Below are 21,768 nucleotides of genomic sequence, written 5' to 3'. Positions count from 1 at the left end.
TTGTTAAAAGCCAACAAATCACTAATGAGTTGGTATTGTCTCTAATGATGGTTTTGTCTCCTAGTTTTATTAGTGTTTGAAGAGCCAACAATTTATAGAAGAGAACACATTGTCAACTGTCTAATAATGAAAAGCATATACCTCAAATCCACGCATAGTTATAGAATTATTTTTTTTGTAAAAATACTAACAAAAGCATGAGAATAAAATATTTTTATTAGAAGTCGATAATTTTTGAAGTGAAATAGGACGATATAATACCTTAGGTGTCAAAATGAGACAAAAGATATAAATATCAAAATGGGAAAAAAATTAATAATATAAGAGAATAGACTCTTGTTGACACCTTAATAATCAGAGTTCAAATTCTGTTGATGTAATTTATTCTCTTAATTTATACTTTTACTTTATAAAAAAATAAAAAAAGAATAATTCAAAGGTTAATATATATATATAATTCAAGAGTCAAAGCCTAAGCCTTTTCAATATTATTACTACTAGAATTTGTGTATCCTCGAATTTCACCATTTATTAAATTATTATTATTAAAGGATCAAAATTAAATATGTAAAAAGACGTTGAATCATGCGTCATGACCTTTTTACATTTTTCTTGCATGTTTATGTAATGGTGTGACAGCCGAAAATCAATATAAAATTTCTGGTTAAAAATATAAATTTGCCATCATACCGAAATATTGAAGTTTGCCACTGCATTATTTTGGTTAAATTTACCCCACAATTTTTAAGTGATTGAATTTTACAATTATACCTTAAATTTTATTGAATTTTGTCATGAATTATGATTTTAATTAAAGATAATTTATTTAACAAAAATATTTTATAAATATTAATAATTAATAAATTAACATAGAATTTTTATTTAACAAAAAGACTTGAAAAATAAAAAAGTTAACTTTACCCTTTTATAAATAACTGCTTTTATTAATTGTTGAGATTATATTACATTATTATTTTTAAATATTTTTTTATAAATCTTCCTTCAATTTATTTTACATTAAAATTGAATCACAAATCAAATTTTAATGACAAAATTTGATCGAACAAAAATAAAGTGACAAAATTCAAAATAAAATTAAAATATGGTTAGAATTTATTTTTAACTCAAAAGTACAATAACAAATATTAATGAATCAAAACAAAGATAAATTTTCACATTAAGCATAAAATTTTTGTAATTCTAAAAGCAAAACAAAAAACTAAGAATATAAAAGGAATAATAAACTAAGTAATACGGATTAATGCTAAGCGGTACAAAAAAGGAAGCGTTATGATAGTGATATGGTTTTTGTTTTATCCCAAAATGATGGGTGTTAGTACTATCACTGACTATGTGGGTGAAAATATGTGTACAGGCTTTACAAATGTATTACACTAACTTGTTCTTTACTTCAACAACACACAAATCTATCCGCCTTGTCTTCATTTCGAAAGAGCCATGTTCGAAATCCCTACCATTTTTCCACTTACCATGTCATCAGCTTCACCTGCATCTTGTGTATGAGAAACCAATGAAGGAAGCTTCTGATGTTCCTTCACTCGGCGGAAGACTCCACCAAAAAACTCCTTATTTGACCCGGTAAACACACCTATGAATGTAATTAAAATAGTACAATGAATGTTCCCTGGACAACTAAAAATGAAGAAAATATGAAGGAGAGTAGTATTCAAAGAAGAAATAATCTGTATTACTCGGACTCGTGTGAGGGTTGGACACGGATATATCCATGTTCGAATAAAATAAATTTTGAATATATAATGCCTTTTTAGTGCTGACTCTTCGTTTTTCTTCAAGTAGCAGTGTCTGACACCTTGTCAGGCAAGGGTATGGGAATATGACCCTCAAAAGACTCTTCAAATACATGATAAGACTTAAAGGAAATCAAAGATATCTGTGCTAGACGCATTCCAATATCCAACACTCACACTCGGAGTCCGAGTAACATATCACCAAACAAACTGTTCTGAAGGGAAGCCCTCAGAAAGCTAGAGACTTACCCCACGAATCTGCATGTAACTGTTCAGATGTAAATATCAACAACTCCAAATCATCAATGTAACTTATCATCACTGAATTTTCCTTCCCCATGAGCTGAAATAGTTTGTTGTAATTCCTTTGAGATCTACATTTCCAAGATGACATGGAAGTAAGATAAGTTGAAAATCGAAACTTTAAATTAATTTAATCCATAATTTACACGTTGAAGCAGACCTTTCCATGTCTACTGGACAAAAGTATAAAGCAATGTCAAGAAGATCTAAACAACCATTCTGGAGTATATGAGAGTGAAGGTGCCACTGTTGAAGCAGATTAACGTGAAGAACTGCAGGCATTTTCTTCGAAAACTCATATGCTTTACGATGGACTCTGCATGGTGGTAGAGCCAGGAAATCACCATACAAATCACCCGTGGTATTGAAGAATTTGAAACCTCCCCTGAAAGAGGAGGGGAAAGGTCAATACTGTGAAATAAAACATACTGAAAGTAGCAATGAATGCAAACTCTACATGCAAATTGCATGGTAGAATACATATGTAGAATAGAAACTTATGAAGTTTTCTGGCTTCTGTTGTTCAGACTTCATTTTTCTCTAAAGTACCAGAGTTTTGGACATGAGCTATGAGGATACGACTCTCCAAATACATAGAAAATCGCAAACCCGTATCTGACACATCTGAGTCCGAGTAAACATAGTTTCAAGCAATATAGGTAAACTGAGACAGACCGCTTTAGAGTTTTGATGTCATAAGCATAGAAGAGACACTAATATGCTAAGAATAACAGCATTATTGAGAATGATGAATGCTTGTTTAAAAGCCTTTTAAACAACTATAGATCAAAGTAATTAATCCTCAAGAAATCCATGCCATTGTTCTATTATATGAATTATCTTGATAGAATTCTCAACAGGTTGAAATTTTGGGAATATAATAAGAAAGAATACTGTGCGTGCAATATCGGTAAACGGCATGCTAACTTACATCCAGGTAGGATGTAGAGAAGGAGCATGTGGTCGATATAAGGAAACCTTAAGTCGACTCCAGGTTTCTGTTTTCGGGACATCGGAGTTCTCAGGTTCAGCAGCACCATGAATGTTTTGACCTGAGAAGGAGTTTGTTTAAAGAGCATGTCAAACATTGATCAACTAGAAAAAGTTTCAATATAAACAGTATCACCACCATAACCTGAAGATGATAAAACCTGGATGATAGATGCCATACAAAATTAGAAAATCAAGTTTAGAATTAATTATGCCTGAACTCATAATAGTTGTATGATGCCTTGATGGTGAAGGTCGGCTGGATCTCATAGCATCCTCGGTCTTAGTATGAAGAACTGTGAGCTCTTTATTAGGTAGGATGGTATCTGATATCTTCCCTTTGCAAACATTCTCTTTGTTGGGAACAAGATGGGCTCTTTCTACTGAAAAAATAACATGCAATACGAGCAGATAATTTGCCACAAGAAGCTAAGACTATAATGTTAATCAAGTAGCTGACAACTGCAATATAAGTGAAGGATAAACTCAAATAACAAACTACAGCAACAGTAGCTTAATAAAAACCAATTTGGACCACTTTATTTACTTGAAAAATCAATGCTTCTTATCATGTAGCACCATGCAGATTGAAAACTAAGCTCAAACATTGATTTGCTAAGACCAGAATATCATCACATAAAAAGGTCTGGCATACAAGTAAATTCCAGTAAAAATTAAGCTCAAAATACAGTTACATGGAAGTCATATTGATGAGTGTTAGAAACTGAATCCTAATTACAAGGTAATAGGTATAATACATAAGATCATAACTTTACAGCTACTATCATAGAAGTTTGGAACAAAAGATTTTCACCTTTCTAACAATAAAACTTTTCCAAAGCAAATCTTGGATTTATTGTTTTAATTTAACGAAAAACACATAAACTAAAAACATGTCAAAATGATATCAATTGAGAAATTTCTTGCCTGCATTGGCAATAGACAACGTCTCTTTCATTGTGTTCGTTGCTTTAGAATCAACATCACCCGTGACTTCATTAGCAGCCATAACAGAAGATACTGGCTCTTCATTACTACCATATTGCTTTGCAGGTGTCCGAGAAGCCTTTTCTTCATCTTCTGCATTGGGGCATAGAAGTCAACATTACTAAGAGAGCCCCATATAAGGTGCTGTAACACACAAGAAAACGATATGATATCAAGAAAGGTCAGCTAGCTGCAATCCTTCTAATGTGCTAATGCCTATAGTAAGCTGCCCTTCTTTTGCTCATTAACATTTTATTTTGAGGCATTAGTTACTAACAACATAGGGCTTTGTTCAGCTTGATCGGATTCAATTCTATTAGAAGTACTACTTAGTAGTAGAAACTTGGAGAGATAGAGGAGACTGTATCATACCTGCTAATTCCTAGGATGAGAATTAGGCCTATTATTCATGCAAAATAAAATGCAAGGACACCATTTTTTTCATTCCTATACCAAACCTGCCAACCATGCCTATACAAGTTTTTGTTTCTTGAAAATAAAATTAATATGAAGTTCAAGTGCTTTATTTTCTCATTTTCCCAACAGGAAAAGAAACCTACATTTTTGTCAAAGCTGAAACTTTAGGAAAATAAACAAACTTGATTTAAGACATAAGGTATCATAAAGAATAACAAAAAATTGAAATCGTGTGGTATTGACTCCAGCAAAAACTCAAAATATATCATGATTTCGTTCAAAATATATTTATCATGATTTATACCAACCAACTCAAAAATACGCCTAGTCAATCACAATGTTTATCTTGCTGTATCCTGAAGAACCTACTCCAGCAGCTTGATAGAAAAGTTAAATTAAAGGCTTTTACATGATTACATCTAATGTACATAAACACACCATGTGGAACTTCTTTCATCTTTACATATTTCAACATTCTCAAGACAAAGTTTATGCAAAAACAAAAGAGTTAGCAAAAAGTCAGCGAATTTATCACCTTTTGACTTGTTTGGCCTTTCAACTGAATGTTGATGCCTAATAGATGCACTGATCTGCCCACCTCGGCCTCTAGGAACGTTATCAGATCCTAACTGTAGAAAAGTAGGATTTCTTCTTACCTTTATTGGGTTATAACAAGGGCCAGCGTATTTGGATCCCATAAACACCCTCTTCGATGGAGATAGAGTGAAGTTTGCAGGCACAGGTTTTAACCCTGAGTTACTATTTGAAGGAAATGCCCTTTTTGGTAACGGTAAGAGGGATGATAGCTTAATGACTTCCTCAGTAGGAAGGAACTTCACTTTTCCAGTTTCAACAGCTTTTTGCCTTTTACGTGGAACCTGTCCCCATAAGTCAAAATAAACTTTTGTAGAGGAATCCATAACATTTTCTGCCTGGCCAGAATTCAGAGAATTTATATCATTCTTCGAAAGGCATCCTTCACATATCCAATCTTCCAAGTCATCCCTCACTACAACCCTCATGCAATAGCTTCCAAAGAAAAAGAAAGAAAAGAAAACATATCAGATTCAGAACTGAGAGTTGAATAAATATAATATATAACTACACAAGAAGCAATCAGTTTAAGATGTTATTATTCTAACCCAGGCAAGTAATTTAGGGGGATACTTGATAGTAGTTTCAGAATCAGATGCAGCTGATTCTGAAATGTAATTGATAAAAGTTAGGAAAAGGAAACCAAACAATCATGACAATAACATAAAAACACAAAAGGAAATAAAAGCATATCAAACATGAAAGACTCTGCTTGTTTGCAAGAATGGAAAATATTTTACTGTAATCGTTAGGTTCCAATGCCATTTTCCTACTTTATCACATAACTATTAGATTAAACATTCTTTCTTCCTTATCTGTTCTCCTCCAGAGCAGGCAAAAGCTTTAAGATCAACCGATGGTTATCATACAAATGACATCCAACGGTGCATTGAGAACATATAAGGCTTAGCATGTTTGGAAGAATGGAACATATTTTACTCTTATTGGTAGGTTTCATAGCAATTTTCCTACTTTATCATTTAACTATTAGATTAAAACATTCTTTCTTCCTTATTCGTTTATATCCCCCAAACAAGCAATGCCTTAAGAGAGTAATCGATTGATATCTTACAGATGGCGTCCCATGGTGCATTGAGAACAGCTTCTAATTAGTTCCTCAAAACCAACATCACCACATATATCACATATCTTGTCCTGTAGAAACATGGCAACCCCCTATAAGAATTTCGAAATATCATTGGCCACTTAATAACAAGCAAATAATCAATACAAATAAAATGAAGTTGAAAAAAGCTTTGATTACAATCAAAAAATTCAATTAAACAACACGGAACCTTTGCACAATCATTAGGTATTCAACATCATGTATATTACTTCAATAACAGAAGTGCATTTGAGCATTTGATATAAACCAAACATTTATAATCCCACAGTTTAACTAGGACAGCGTGAACAATGTATTTCTTTTTTTTTTTTTTTGAAAGAATAAAATCCCATCTTTACAACATCAAATATATTTCATTGTTTAACAAGATCAAAAGGTTGACTTGAAAATGGCCACCGCCACCCAAAGAACTTTTCCTATTATTGTTTCTAACAGTACACTATAATAACAATGAACACCATGCCTGAAACCAACCATGCTAAAAAAAGTACATTGGCAACTTTTAAAAAAAAAAAGTCCAGAAATAGAGACGATGAATGGAAAGTTTCGAGGTTGTTGAGCATTGTACCAAGTGGGTATCTCTTGATTGTCCCATGCAAGTTTCGTGGTGAGTCACACTGTATATAATTTGTTTTTTTTTTCTTTTTGTGCTGACTTGTTTTGAGCTTTCGGGTTTTGGGTTTTTTTATGCGTTTTCTCTGGTGGAAGAAAGAGAAAGAAAACACCCAAAGGAAGAAAGATTAGTGCAATCCTCCCCCCCCCCCTTCCTTACAAAGGAAGAAGATGAGAAATTGGAAGAAATTGAGAAGAAACTCGGTGGAAAAACAGTGGAATCCAAACAGTGGAATCCTTTCTTTTTCTACTAGTACCAGTCACGATATTAAAAGTAATATTAAAAATATTTTTATTAAATAAATGAGGTTTGTGAATTGTGATGATATTTGTTTTTAATAGATTTGTGATAATTTTAAAAGTTTATGATTATTTCATTTCTAATATTAGTATATAAATATAATAAAGTTTATGAGAATATCTTTTTTAACTTTTTTTTAAATAAAACAGTATTATGCATTAAATACCAAGAAATGAAACTAAACAGCTGATAGAAACGATAAAAAAATCTGAATAATATAAAAATAAAAACAAAACAAACTTCTTAAGAAAATGAAACGGCTTCCCTCTGCAATTTCATGCTCCAGTGCTGGTCACCAACGTAAATCGAAACAAATCTTTTTCCCACTCTCTTTGATGACGGTGTGACTTCGTTGACCACAACCCGCTAGTGTCACGGGCCAAAGTGCTAAGCCCGTGACCATGGCACAAGAAACGCCCTAGAGGTCTATCAATTAGATGAAGAACATTTAACTCACAAGAATTGACCCGATTCAGAGAACTATTGAAGAAGCCTATCAGATTGAAGCCTGGTTGGCCCGATGATAAAGACATGGCAACTTAGGCTAATTTTGGTAACTAATCTTAGAAGATAGAGAGAATCATATCTTGTAAAGATTAGATTTGATTTGATATGGCAAATCTTGTAAATCCCTAAAATCAAGGGATATAGTGAATCTCGTCCGTCGATGTAAATGTATCTTGACTGTCGGTTTTGGGGAGCTCAACTATAAATAGAGAGCCTCCCCTCATTTGTACTCATCCATTGTAAGGTGAATTCTTAAGAGTAATAGAATTCCTTGAGCATTTACTCAAACACTTTGTGTGCATTCTTTCTTTGGCTTTCTGTTGTTCTTTTGTAACTTTTTTGGCACAATCGCTTCCGCTATACAAATTGGTGCCTTGGAGGAGTTCTAAGGAATCCTCACTTTTGGGCGTAAAGGCTGACTTAGGCGAGTTTAGAGCAAACGGATCGTCTAAGGCCGCACGGATTGCGAGACGAAAGGTCTAGCCCCGTGACACTAGTTTTAAGATAAAAGTTTAATAAATATATATTTTTACATAAGTTGTATTTTTACCTGTAATAATCTAATACTTACTAATGTGATGTGGAGTTGAATTAGTGTCGTAAATGATCTCAATACCGACTTAATAAATGAAAATATTAAAAAATATGTAAAGAATATTTTTATATTTTCATACTTTTATATAAAATTTATAAAAATAAAATTTGAACTTAGGAAAAATATACAAATAATGATATTTAAATCTAAACCACCAAACATCTTAAATATTTAATTTTACCATTTCAACCTTAATTGTTGTTTCAAATGATATTTTACATATTTTTTCATCCAGATCATATTTCTATGTATCAACACTATTGTTTAGGTAAATTTTCCTACGAAGTCCTTCTATTATATGGACAGGATTAATTTAGTCATTTTATTATTAAATGAATCAATTTAATCATTTCACTAATAAAAAATATCAAATAAGGCCAAAGTATACCAAAGTTAACATATAATGTTAAAAAAAATGACATGAAAACTATTTTTTCATCTCCGGTTTAACTCCAAACAAAAAATTCCATTTGCAATACCATAAAAACATTCAAAATATTAACCATGTTAATCGTAAATGTCAATTGTTGAACAATAAATGATAATTTTATTGAAATTTAGATTTATTTGATTCTTTTTAGTAGTAGGACTAAACTGATCCATTTGATAACAGAGAGATAAATTTGATCCAATTTCGATAGTAAGGGACTTTTCAAGTACATTCGCCCTATTGACGGCTTGGTGTCACCAACTTAATAAATAAAAGTACCAAAATATCATATTTTAAATAATTAATAAATATTATAAGGTATTTTCATATTTTTATACCTTAATATAAAAATTAATAAAAACAACTTAAAATTTGGAAAATAAAAATGGGTAAAGTATAGAAATAGTCAATTATGTATGGTTTAAATTATGTTTTTGTTATCAAACTTTAGTTTGTTACAAAATGGTCACTAATGTTAACAATTTGCAATATTTTGGTCACTAAGCTATTAACTACCACCTTAAATCATCATTCTGAATGAAAATTTTAAGTCAAATTGCATATCTAATCCCTATACTATTTCATTTCTTTATTTTCCTCATTCTTTTTTCTCTTTTTTACAAGATATTTGAGAAGTAAAAGGAGATAAACTTAGTTTGTTGATTAATATCATTGTATGTTAAGACTCTATAATTATAATAAAATTACTCAAAATCAAACAATAAAATTAAATTCAAATCCAATTTTTAAAAATTAAAACCAAAACAAAATTTAATTCATCTAAAAAAATTAATTTTTTAACAAATTTAAAATAAAACCTAAATCTGTCGTAAAATTTTATCTATTATATTCCATCGTTCTTACTCTTTCACCTGCCTAACTTAAACAAGTTAGAATTGTGTTGGGAAATGTACTCATATTATAGTAAATATGTAACTGTTTTTTATGTATTTGAATGATAAATAAATAAATAAAATTAATTTCACATTTCACTATTATATATTTTGTGTTTTTGTCTTTCATGTTTTGCGTGCATAGCATAATTGTGACAAATAAATATTAGCTCATTGGTTATCTAAGTTAAAACTGATGATAAGTGGCACCGTAAGAACGTTTACATTGCGAGAAAGACAACTTACTTCAGTAAATAATTTAAACATGTCTGTAATCTCGTAAAAGAATAAAAGTAACCATTTAATTCAAATACTTAAAAGGATTATTATGTTTTTGGGGAGATGGCTAGTATTGGCTATCGTAACAGTTGACTCCATAGGTAGAGACATAGATGTATTCATGGGAAGAATGATACATTGGATTGAACCAAGTTGAATTAATCTTGAATCTGTTTGTGAATTAATTCACTTGTCACATTCATGGTGTGATTTATCTAAATCCTGAGTTAGTCACCGATCATGCGTATATAACTCATGTGCTTTGATATAAGTGGTGGCTTATGCTCTAAAGATGAACAAGTGCATAGCAAGTATGTTGGGTACATGATTTGTGTATGACATGACTTTACTAGTAACAATGGAATTCATAGCTCATTAGTTAACGATATCCTCTCATTGACATTGTGTTGATTGATAAATATGGAACGTGGTCACGGGTTGCTTGTTCTCAAACGAACAATTTATCATAATCATTTGTTGACAGCGATCATATTAATAATTAAAAAGATACGATAGTGACAATGGGAAAAAATAGGATTGTATTAAATGAACGAATTTAACTCAAATGAATTAAGAATATAATATAAGGGTAACACACACATGATGAGGTCATTAGACAAAACAATTGGATGAATTGCTTTCGTAAAAAGTATACAATAAGGAGTTTTCAATTATGATGCTTATTGTGGACTGACTCTATGATTAAGTAAATTGCGAATTATCGGAACGATACTGCTGAACATAATTACAATTACTAGAGTCTAATTATATATGTTTGATTGGTCTCTCCATTAGCTCAACAAAAACTCGATCAGACTAAATTTAAATCAGAAGAAAATTATATGAATTTGGAACTAATTTAATTGAGTCGATTTAATTTATATGAAATTAAATTGGTCGGTCGTGAGAATTATTCAACTAGAAATTTTGATTAAAGAATTTTATTGAAAATTTAATTTTAAAAATTTTTAGTGATTTTTGGGAAAATTAATTTTGATCAAGCAAAATTAAATTAATCAAATTAATTAAAATAAATATGATATTTTAGAAATTAATTTTCTAAGTCAAACAATTGGCCTAATGGGTAATTGAACTTTAAAATTGGATTTAAGATTGAAAATTGGAATCGAGAATAAAAAATTGAGATCGAGACCCAAAATTGGTTGAACCAGGCTCAATGTATGTGAAACTGGACCGACAGTTCAACCGGTGGCTAAACTGAACCGATCAAACCGTCATTGGCTCGAATCAAACCAACAGCATCAAAATCGACTCGGGGTGTCATGAGGGTGTTGCACCTGCGGTGACATCATCAGGCATGATGGTGCCAACGGCTGCAACGACGATATTCCAGTGGTTGGCGATAGTGGTTCTTCGACGGTTGAGTAGCAGAAGAATTACACTTCTGCTGGGGCTCTACCGGATAATTTGATTTCAGATTAACTATTACAAAATAATAATACTTTAATAAATTTAATATTAAAATAATTAAGTTTGATCGTAGCTGAACTTTCTAAACTCTCCCTATATAAAGAGAGCTTTGACTCATTATTTTTCATAGACTTAAATTCAAGAGAAAGTTATAGAGAGAAAATTCTCTGAAAAAAATATTTTAGAAGATTTTTAGAGATATTTTTTATTTACAATTTGGCCTAGAAGTTTAGAAAAATTGTGAAATTACCTCACTAGTAATTTTGTGGAAAATTTCTAATTCGAAGCGAGCCCACACTCGGCAGACGTAAGGATAACATAAAAGACTACTCAGTTGAAGCGTTTATCTTAAATGAATAGAAAAAGTATAATTTTGATTAAGTGTTTATTATTTTAAATATCACAACCAAATTCTTATTTTTAGAAAAAAAGTTTAAAGCTCTAATTTTCCCCTTAAACTTATTTTCTGCTACGTTTTTCAAACTTGTTTTCTAACCAATTGAACCAATAAACCTAACACGGTCGGTTTTGCTCATCACTAATGAGCAAAAACTCACATCCAATGGGTGAGTTAATTTGTACGAGATGAGGCTTAAGAGAAAGTGAAACCCCAACATAAAAACCAAATAATGGGAATTGATAAAAGGTAAGAGAACAAGATATTTTTTGCGTATAATATGAGTATATTCTAAATTTTTTTAAAATTTTATTTCTTTGTACTTTTTCATGTTTATTTTATAGTTTATGTTCGGGTTTGTAGCAACCCTCCTAACTATATATTTTCAAGGTTTGAACTTAAATATTTATATTTTAAATGAATTAAATTTTATTACGGATTCCAATTTTTAGAAATTGTATTCGGGTTTAATTTTATTGTTTGGGTTTGAGTAGTTTACTATAATTCATGCATAGTTTAAAATATAATAATATCAATCAACAAGTTAAGTTTATCTCCTTTATTTCATAAATATTTTGTAATGAAAAAGAAGAGAGAAAGTTTAAGAAATAAAAAGGAAAAAAAAGAGAGAAAGAAACGGAAGTGAGTGTTAAAAAAAATAAAAGAAAAGAAAAATAATTAAATTGCTTTAAAAGAGAAAAAATAGGGATTAAATGTGCAATTCAACCCAAATTTCCATCTAATGTAACACCCCTTATCCGACTTGTTAACAAATACGAATAAGGAGGTCACATCAAAATTTTCAGTTACAATCTCTAACTCTTGCTTTCTTTTCTGATTTTATCGAGATTCCATATGTTATCAAATCTCTTTCTAAAAAAATTATATTCTTTTATTAAAATTTCAATTAAAGAATCTTAAATTATTTTTTCAGAATATTTTAAAGTAATTTTATGATTTTAAAAAATGTATCAATACCTCATTCATAGTATCGGAATTTGAACATGATTACTAATCATTTTTAGCTTCGAAGTCTTCATGTATTGGAACCACATGCTTTTTTGCATCGTAAATTTATTTATCATATATTTAGTTTAATTTTTTTTCAATTTAATCCTTTCTTAAAGTATACAGATATTAACTATACTTTTCCTTTGTTAACTTAATCAACTCTAAATCATATTTCTTTTTTAACATATACTTCGTAATATAATTATGTATTGATATTGTATATAATTAGATATTATATATATTAACTATTAAATAGAAATATGTATTTGTGTTTGGTACAACTTTTATGGTAAGATTTTAATGAAATGTGTTTATTGGGAATGTGATTATATTTATGGTACAATTCCGACTAACTATCAAAGGAATCATTTTTTATTGCTTGCGGGAAAATAAAGAAAATAAAATATTTTTTATATACCAAATATTGGAATCACATATCATATTTCAACTTTTCTTCGTATCGAACATAAAGAGTTACATTCCTAATACATACCAAACATTCCACCAATTAAATTCTTAGGGGTGATCACTTTCCATGGTACGTACCATGCTATTTTATCATAAATTTTAGAGGCTAAATTTAAATATTAATAAAATGAATTTTAATAATCAATTTAATTTGTTTTATGACTTTGCTAATTATTCAATTTTGTATATTTATTGGATAATCAAACTATTAGTATTGGATAGAATCAGCAACAACAGTTTAATTCAATTTCTTAATCATTGAACATGAATTGCATCGTCAACTAGGTGTACAGTTGTGTTAGAAAATAAATGCAAAGTTAAGGGAACAACCTATGATATTCCAACACATATCTGGACTTAACTATAGAAATATGAAAAATAATAATGATAATAATAAATACTCATTTCGAGCCGACACATCCAACTTCAAGGGACATAGAACTCGTGAGTTGCATGGACCTAAGAGTGCTTTCGACTTGAATTTTAAGTTTCATAACATGCTGTAGAAACTCTGAAAGCACTGAAATATTGAACACAGTAAGATAAGAACATGTAACTTGGATTTGTGGTAACAGTAGCTTTGGTTCAGTTATTATGGGTCAGTTCAAAATTAAATAGTAAAACATGTGAATGTTAAAAATGTTGAATAAATTATTTCAAGATTATTCTGAAAAGTTGTTGAACGGCCATTCAGTAAAACCATGAATAGATTAATTTACAAGTTGAGTCACTTTTCTTTCACTATTTTTGGAGAAGTTTTAGTTTCATTCTTCATCTTTTTGCTTCAACTCATTTCGTTGAACCAAATTGGGGAGAATTTTTTTTTGCAGAAATCAAGATTGCTTTTTGGTGGTAGAAAGTTGAGTTTCAAATCCCAATAAAGAAAAAGCAAAACACATAAAGATTGGAAAAAATGTTTAAATCTTTGATAACTTTGATTTGGGTTTCTCAAAATTTATGATACTGTTACGTGAGAGGGGAGAGAGATTAAGGGAGAGAGTAAATTGAAGAAGAGAAGAAATGGGGATGAATTTACCCATTAAATGATTATTTTATACTTTATATAAATATTTTATATATTGTATTATTTTTAATATAGATTAAACAAAGAATAATAGTAAATTAATTATAAAGTGATTAAATCAAGTCATTTGTTTTTATCTTTTTGCTTTTGTCCAACAATGGCGTTAGTCTTCGGGCTATCTACCTCCCGCCTTTTTCTCTTGCCCATCAACCATCTCTTTCTTTTTTCTTCTCATTTACTCAATGCGCCTTCTCTCTTTTCGGTTTACAGATCTATTAGATGAGTATATTTGTTATCTTTGTGATGGATCAACCACCAGCAATTTTTTTCACAAAGTGAGTAGCTCTTTGTTGACTTCTTAATCTATTTCTGTTTTGAGAGTATTTCAGAATAATAAATGATTTCATGAGTCGATTTGTACTCGTGTTGTCTAATTTATATATATTTTTTCATTATTTAATAAGTGTACTCTTGTAGTACGCTTTTTAGTCTTGCTTTTGTGAGTGATTTTTGGGTTAGTTTTGTCGCCATCCTCTTTAGTTTGGTGAAGGCTCGGTTCTTTTGCCGATTTATGCCCTCCGCTTTAGGCCATTTGGGGCTGATTTATTTATTGTATTAAGTGCTTACAATCGCTCCTGATATTCTATTGATGCTGAGACAGCCTTTATTATGTTGATAGAGCTTGTAGTGCATACAACAAGTGTTTGTTATTCCCCCCTAAAAGAATATTATAAATTGATTAAATGAGAGAGGGTGAAGATAAAATAAGCATAAGAATAATTTATATATAATAATGTTTTAATTTTTATATAAATGTTGTATATCATATCTTATTAATTAAATTTAATCTAAGGATAAAATTATCATTTTAATATTGAAAGCTTTTGATTTTTTAATATTTTTATAAAAATAAAATTTTAATTTATTTTATTAAAGGGCATTTTTGTCTTTCTGAGTTAGTTTTTATTTGCTATTACATATCTATTCACTTCAATCAAACTCGTAAATATTATTATAAGACTCATTCAATTTCATCCAACTTGTTATGTCTATTTAATCCTATTATAACCCTACCCCATTATTACATAAGGACTATTCCATTATTGCCTTATTTCATTACAGTGAACTAAAGGTGCCATAAAGTTCTTCATTGCTAGAGGTTTCCTTAGTTACAATTTAAGGAGATATCCAATAAATGGCCCCAAACAGATCAAGACTAGGGGGTAAGTTTACGATGATTAACCTGGAAAATCTGTCACAGCTCAATAGGCTCCTCATTAATCCTCGGAATAAAAATTGATAATCGATAGATCTAGATTTGGAAATTGCCTCTTGATCTTCTCGATGGCGACATTTAACCCCATGCCGTAGGCTTCAGCATGATAATCCTCAACTTCATGCCGGAATTCTTCGGAAGCCTTGAAATTCTTAAGTGTCTCCTCAGCAACCCTCGACTTTGCCATTTCAGACTGCCGCCATTTTTCTTCGGCCACAACAACTTTTCTTTCAGCTGATGCTGCCCGGTCATCAGCCTGTTTCAACCTCCTCTCTAGCTTAATGAACTGATCCTCCCATGTCCAGGCTTTTTCCTCAGTCTCCTTTAACCTGATCTCGAGCCGTTCAACCTCCTCCTCCAACCTTTGAAGCTCCAGTGTCGTTTTCCTTGTCGACTCACACTCAGCAACCGCCATCTTCTGCGATTCAAGCTCTGCTCTTAGTGCGTTCCTTTCTTCCTTCAACATGTTGATCTCATGTTGCATCTTGATCAACTTTTCAGACACTGCCATTTTCCAGGTCGCGTCCTGCCCATCAGCAACCAAGTATCCAAAATTAAACCCCACCAATTCAAGTATTTTGTTGTGTCATAATCGCACTGTTATATAAATATAAATTTTGATATGCTAATAATTCATATTACCTAGATTTTGAAGCAATTGTGTATTCATGTCATGTTCATATTAGTTTTTTCATACCATTTCGTGTTTTAGTTATCACTTCCTTGCCGTGTTTAATATTGCTTCGTCTACTAAAAATGGAAAGAACAAGACTTACCTCCATTGCTAGGCACATAAGCTCCTGAGCCATGACCAAAGTATCCTTCTGAGCCACGGAATCACAGTCGTGCGGAAGAACCATTTGACTGATCAGCTTCCTTGCAAGAGCAGGATGAGTGAAAACTGATTGTTCCATAGTGTACTCCACGGATCCTGTCTGCCTCACTCCGGCATTTGAAGGGGGGAGGTTGTCTGTTGCAGTATTGAAGTAAACTGAGCTAACTGCGTGAACTGACGCTCCTGCAATGTGCCGGATATTAGACTCTGGGGAAGCTTGTAGAGGAAGGCCTTCATGTGGAGTATCTTGAGCAGGGGAGGTCACAGGAGGGTAAATCTCTTGTGACTGATTCGTTAGCTCTTTAGGTTGCAATAAATCGGTTTGTTCCATAGGTTGCAGAGATTCCTTTGACCTCTTGCTTTCAGGCAGATCCTCCTGATCGACATATATTAAGATTGGCTCTTGACAAGGAAGACCAGACAAAGCGCTTTTCCCAGAATCTGTGGCAGCTCTTTTTCTCTGTAAGGCCCTCACTAGACCGGATGGAGACAAGCTATGACGCTGCTTTATCTCTAAATCAAATGAAAACAAGAGCATGAACTCAAATAAAAACATTGAGGAAAATAATGGAGTTGAGTATATCGACCATACCACCATTGGACACCTTCGGTTTTAGTATTGTTGAACTGATTCCAGCTTGAATCAAGGCCTCTTCCGACAACAAAACTCTAATGTCAGGTGGGTTGTTTGTCGCTGCAGCTACAAGGTCATCCAGTGATTTGACCTCCATAGCTGAAAGAGTTGGCAACTGATTTGCCGCACTATTGGGAGGGCCCCACTTCGTGTTAACGCCTAATGTGTCTCTCTCAGATGTTCGAATTATAAAAAACCTATGCCTCCAACCCTTGATGGAGCTCGGAAAACCCTCAAACAGCTTGAATCCAATCCGAGCACTAAAGAACCACCACCCCTTGTTGCTCTCCCCTGAGTGATCTTTGAGAGAGCAGATTGCACGAAAGAGGTTCACCGTAGGAGTTACTTTTTGAGAATAACAAAATGAAATAAAACAAATCAGTACCCTCCACGAGTTTGGAGGAATCTGAGTAGGAGCAACACTGAACTCACTGAGGATCTCCGAAATTAGAGGATGAAGAGGAAGACGAAGCCCGGCCTTAAAGGCATCAGCATAGATGCAAAATGTATGTTTACATGGGAAATACGAATTTGCTCTCTCGGATGATTTAGGAAGAGAAAGATGGTACCTATTAGTGTCTATGTGATACTCCATAGCTATCTTTTCTAGATCTGACTTGGTTAAAGTGCTCGCTATCGTATTTACAGGTAAGCTAGCTGATCCCTCAGGAGAGACATCCTCACCATCCCTTTGTTGTGACCGTGAGATTTCGATCTTTTCACCGAGCACATTAGTATCATGCGTCTCTTTTTCATATGTAGCAGAAGTTTCTTCATCCAAAACAGAAATCATAAGAGTAGCCACATTAGACTATTAGGTATATAAGATATCTATTTACGGCACACGGAACTAAAGGAAGCACTGTTCATGAATTGATTCAATTTAGAACAAACTGCATCTTTTGATTGACTAAGAACCATAAGTGATGTAATGTATTATAGGCAATATGATTAAACGAAAGTCAAGGTTTGAATATAAATAACGCATAGGAACTAAATATGAATATGCATTCAATTGTCAGTTTCAATAAATGCTTCAATCATCAACAAATGCATGCAAAGCGCTTTCTCACCTTTTAAAGTTTTTGATGTTTGGATTGCTTTCTGTGGGGTCGTAGACCAGACCTTTGAACTGCTATGTCGTACTTTTCTATGATCATGACTTGCTTTAAATTTCTTTATGGATGCCTTTGCAGAAGCAACTTTCAACCTTGTTGGACTGCTCTTCGATGCAGTTTCCATGGTACTCAACTGATCAAGACCTGAGACCAAATTTCTCACTAAATGTTCAGATTTTGTTGAAACTGATGACTTCTTCAAATTCCCAACTGTGGCAGCCCCTTGCTTACAAGCAGAACCTAATATCTTTTGATTCTCAATTAACGCTTCTGGATTCAAAGTCTCAGAGGTGTTTGATTTTGAAGCCTTTTCATTTTCTTGATCAACTGGTTTGTGCGAAGGCAGGCTGGTACAGACACTTTCAGAAGTAATTGAAGTGGAAGACATAGGAACATCTTCCTCTGTAACAGACTCGGGAACTATGGCCTTGCTTAACCTACACTCTTCACAGAACCAAATTTCGGGGATAGTCAAGAGAACTTCGCGCATGCAATAGCTGAAAGCGGGGGGGGGGGGGGGACGAGAAAACAGGGTATACTTCAATGTTAGTGATCAATCTCGGGGACCTAAACTGAGGTTTCCAAAATAACCGTGTTCGTAAAATACAACGATAAACATGGTAATCAAAAAGCAGAATTTAAAACAAAAAATAGAGCAGTTCAAGTGAAACCAAACATAAGGCAAAAGGTAAGAATAACCGAACCCGTGTTCCTTTGCAATTTTGCACTCAAAGCAAGTTACGATATCCTCTACAAAGCCTATATCACCGCATATATCGCAAGGCTCGATCATCCTGCAAAACGGAAAAGACTGGAAAATGAGCAAAGTTTATAATATGCGTATCAAATGATTTGCTTAGCTTTGCATAGACAGTGATCCTTGTTGGCACCACAAATCGTGCAATATAAACATAACAAAAAAAGAAAAAGGGTTCCAAAACCTAAGCCATGAAATGTAATTCAAACTGAAGCACCGAACTACCCTATCAATGTCACCACTCTTTTCTGTCTAACACAACATAATTTAGAAAAAAACTAAAAACGTAACACGATACATGAACACGACATGAACAAAAATCTATATGGTTCGAATTGTTAACATACCACAATTTATAAAAAAAAATATTAAATATACGAACAGAACACAGATGAATTATGAGGTTTATATCTAGTTAAGCTAAAGGAAGACATTTGAGTCAGAAAAAAAGGAATCTAGTAACTGAACTTCTTAAAATCAGCCAACAAATTATGGTGAAAAGTTGATCTAGCAGGAAAATGGTGAGCATTGCCAAAGAGAGCAACACAAATTTGAGGTAACTATTAAATGGCAATACGAGAAAAAAGAAACAAAAATTAGAAAAATGCAAAGAAAGATAAGATTCAGCACTAGGGAAATAGTAACAAAATTTTTTTTTTTAAAAGGAAGAAATTTTGCAAGGAAAAAAGACAACAGAGAGTTCCGATGAAAAGAAGGAAATAAAGGAAGGGTTTAACTTTTTCTCGTTGTTTTACCAGTTGGATCATCAAGAAAGGATACTTCTTTTTTGAGTCGTCAATGGCGGAGTCTGATCATAAAACGACAGCTTCGACTGTGGGGTATATAATCAAACGATAGAAGTGCTACAGAATTGCTTACAACAAAGTCAGAGAGAGAAGAAGAGTGCGAGGGACGCTTGTTTTTACAGTGTAAATCCTCTCCAAAGTCCAAAATTTTGTCCTTAATTTACGTTCAATTTAAATTCATGATATTTTTTATTTTAAAAAAATAAAATACTAAAGTCTTTGATAAAATTCATTCAACTGGGCAACTTTTCTTTTACGATCTTTTATTTGAATATAACAAAATCTAAAATTAAGTACCTATACGGGTTTTATTAACCAGAAAAAAAAAAGTTACCATATGATTCATGGGTTTGAGGAGAAGTTATTCCTAGGAATAGATTTTCTTTTAAGCTATATTTCGACATTAATGGGGTTAAATTCTCTTATGGATGTAGAATGTTGGGTAATCATTTATTTATGATAAAATGTTACCATATCATTTTTGTTAAGAAATTGAGTGGGTAAAAGAAAACTAATTTTTATTTATTAATTCTGTAAAAAATTAGGAAAAGGAAGAAAAGTTAAATGTGTATTTACTTCGTTCATGACAATGTCATAAGATATCTCAAATTTTACCTAGCTTTTCAAATAATCACTTAAACGGTTTTGCAAAATATTTATATCATTATTATTCTGAATGTCATGAGCGGAAAAGAATTCTGAAAAAAAATATATTTTGGTCTCTTCGTAAGTTTCGACAATAGTCATAACAAAACTTTTATCATAATTATCTATATTAATATATATGTTCAAATCAATTCATATAAGTATTTACACAACTGTATTGAACAATTTCTCAAGAATTTATATATGCTTCCAGCATTCTAAATCCTTAAAGGATTTTAATATAAACTTCCTCTATATAGTGATTCATATACAAATTGTAACAACAATTATAAGACACACATCAAAATTTTCATAAACTGTCAAACTAATGATATATTTAAAAGTTACTATATCCACAACAAAAGAATATATTTTCATAATCATTGCTAGGGCTTTAAACAAAAACTTCATTTTCTTATTTTATTTTCACAAAACTACTCATTTGTACTCCACTAACTTTATACTTTCAGACATTTGGACTATTGGTTCAGAAACTTCACGAATTTAATTTTACTTGAATTGTGTTTTTTTTTTATTTTGACCAATCTATTCCATATCTTGTATTTCTTGACAAATTTATTCAAGATCCTCATTATCTCTCATTATTTTAACATTGTAAAAAAAGTTATCGACAACTTTTCATATTTCATGGTTCCATATTTTACCGTATTGACATAACTTATTAAGATCTCTTTATTTTCATTATTTTCATCTTCAATTTCAGGTACCTAAATCTATTCTAGAGTTCTAATAATTAGTTATGTCTTAAGTCTCTTCAGCAGCATCGTCTCCACTATATGACCATCTAGATTTATTTTTTTCTTTTATAAGAATTTTCATATTTGAAACCAATTGAACTACCATGTTTTGAGCATGCATTACCTTCAATTACTCTAACAAGTTGTCCTACTGGACTTCAACTCAAATCAAAACATTAGCTGATATATAACACTTGATTATTTTCATCAAGTCAGTAAATGCATTTGACAATTAAGTTGTAATAAAATGAATTATCTTCTTGAATTTCTGGTTCAAATTACTTTCTACGATGATCAAAATAACAATGATTCATTTCAAGTAATTATTTGATCCAATTATTACTCCTCTAATGTTGAAAAAACTGTTAAATGAAAATAATAATCACCAAATCATATTACGAAATGAAGTAATGTATATTACGAAAAAAAATTCTTAAATTAGAAAAAGTGCACGTATAAACAGTATTAGAAATGCATTTAAAAGTATATTTTCTTCAATTTTAAACTTTTAAGAGTTATAAATGATTTAGACATTGTTATAAAATATTTTAGAATTCAAAATCTAACCGTTATTAGTACCTGAAACTCAATCCATCTCAAGAGGCCATACACCACGCCTCGCCACTTCGCGTGGTCACCAATGTCATGCACCTTGTCACTTCATGAGGTCCTTGCAAAATGTTGCCCGTCTCATCACCTCATCAAATAAGTACGAGGGAGATCACGTGTAAGTATCACACACACCATCGACACCTCGCGAGGTGGTTCTCAAGGGAGTTGGTCCCATCAGTCCACACCACCTCAC

General features: G+C 31.9%; 2 protein-coding genes across 5 annotated transcripts; both read right to left on the bottom strand.

The window, feature by feature from the left end:
* Positions 1 to 1,228: 1,228 nt before the first annotated feature.
* Positions 1,229 to 7,067, bottom strand: LOC107946540 (uncharacterized). 3 transcript variants are annotated; one of them, XM_041107141.1, is made up of 9 exons: positions 6,755 to 7,067; positions 6,133 to 6,236; positions 5,002 to 5,495; positions 3,990 to 4,139; positions 3,278 to 3,445; positions 3,004 to 3,124; positions 2,233 to 2,457; positions 2,019 to 2,143; positions 1,229 to 1,609 (listed from the first exon to the last, which is right to left on the bottom strand). In XM_041107141.1, the coding sequence occupies exons 1-9, from the start codon at positions 6,779 to 6,781 to the stop codon at positions 1,443 to 1,445; spliced, it is 1,581 nt and encodes a 526-aa protein (XP_040963075.1). In that variant the 5' UTR covers positions 6,782 to 7,067; the 3' UTR covers positions 1,229 to 1,442. The 3 variants fall into 3 exon arrangements, with proteins under 3 accessions (XP_040963075.1, XP_016736413.2, XP_016736414.2); XM_016880924.2 differs by having other exon boundaries at positions 3,990 to 4,142; positions 6,755 to 7,064; XM_016880925.2 differs by having other exon boundaries at positions 3,990 to 4,142; positions 6,133 to 6,215; positions 6,755 to 7,064.
* Positions 7,068 to 15,123: 8,056 nt separating this feature from the next.
* Positions 15,124 to 21,564, bottom strand: LOC107946539 (uncharacterized). Of its 2 annotated transcripts, none has more exons than XM_041107140.1 (6): positions 21,543 to 21,564; positions 18,702 to 18,791; positions 17,953 to 18,494; positions 16,838 to 17,650; positions 16,187 to 16,758; positions 15,124 to 15,936 (listed from the first exon to the last, which is right to left on the bottom strand). In XM_041107140.1, exons 2-6 carry the CDS (start codon positions 18,788 to 18,790, stop codon positions 15,412 to 15,414), a joined length of 2,541 nt encoding a protein of 846 aa, XP_040963074.1. In that variant the 5' UTR covers position 18,791; positions 21,543 to 21,564; the 3' UTR covers positions 15,124 to 15,411. The 2 variants fall into 2 exon arrangements, with proteins under 2 accessions (XP_040963074.1, XP_016736411.1); XM_016880922.2 differs by lacking the exon at positions 21,543 to 21,564 and adding an exon at positions 19,510 to 19,713.
* Between the last annotated feature and the right edge of the window lie 204 nt (positions 21,565 to 21,768).

Source organism: Gossypium hirsutum, chromosome D12 (assembly GCF_007990345.1).
Source record: "Gossypium hirsutum isolate 1008001.06 chromosome D12, Gossypium_hirsutum_v2.1, whole genome shotgun sequence".
Lineage (NCBI taxonomy): Eukaryota > Viridiplantae > Streptophyta > Magnoliopsida > Malvales > Malvaceae > Gossypium > Gossypium hirsutum.
This window is presented reverse-complemented; position numbering and strand designations above follow the sequence as displayed.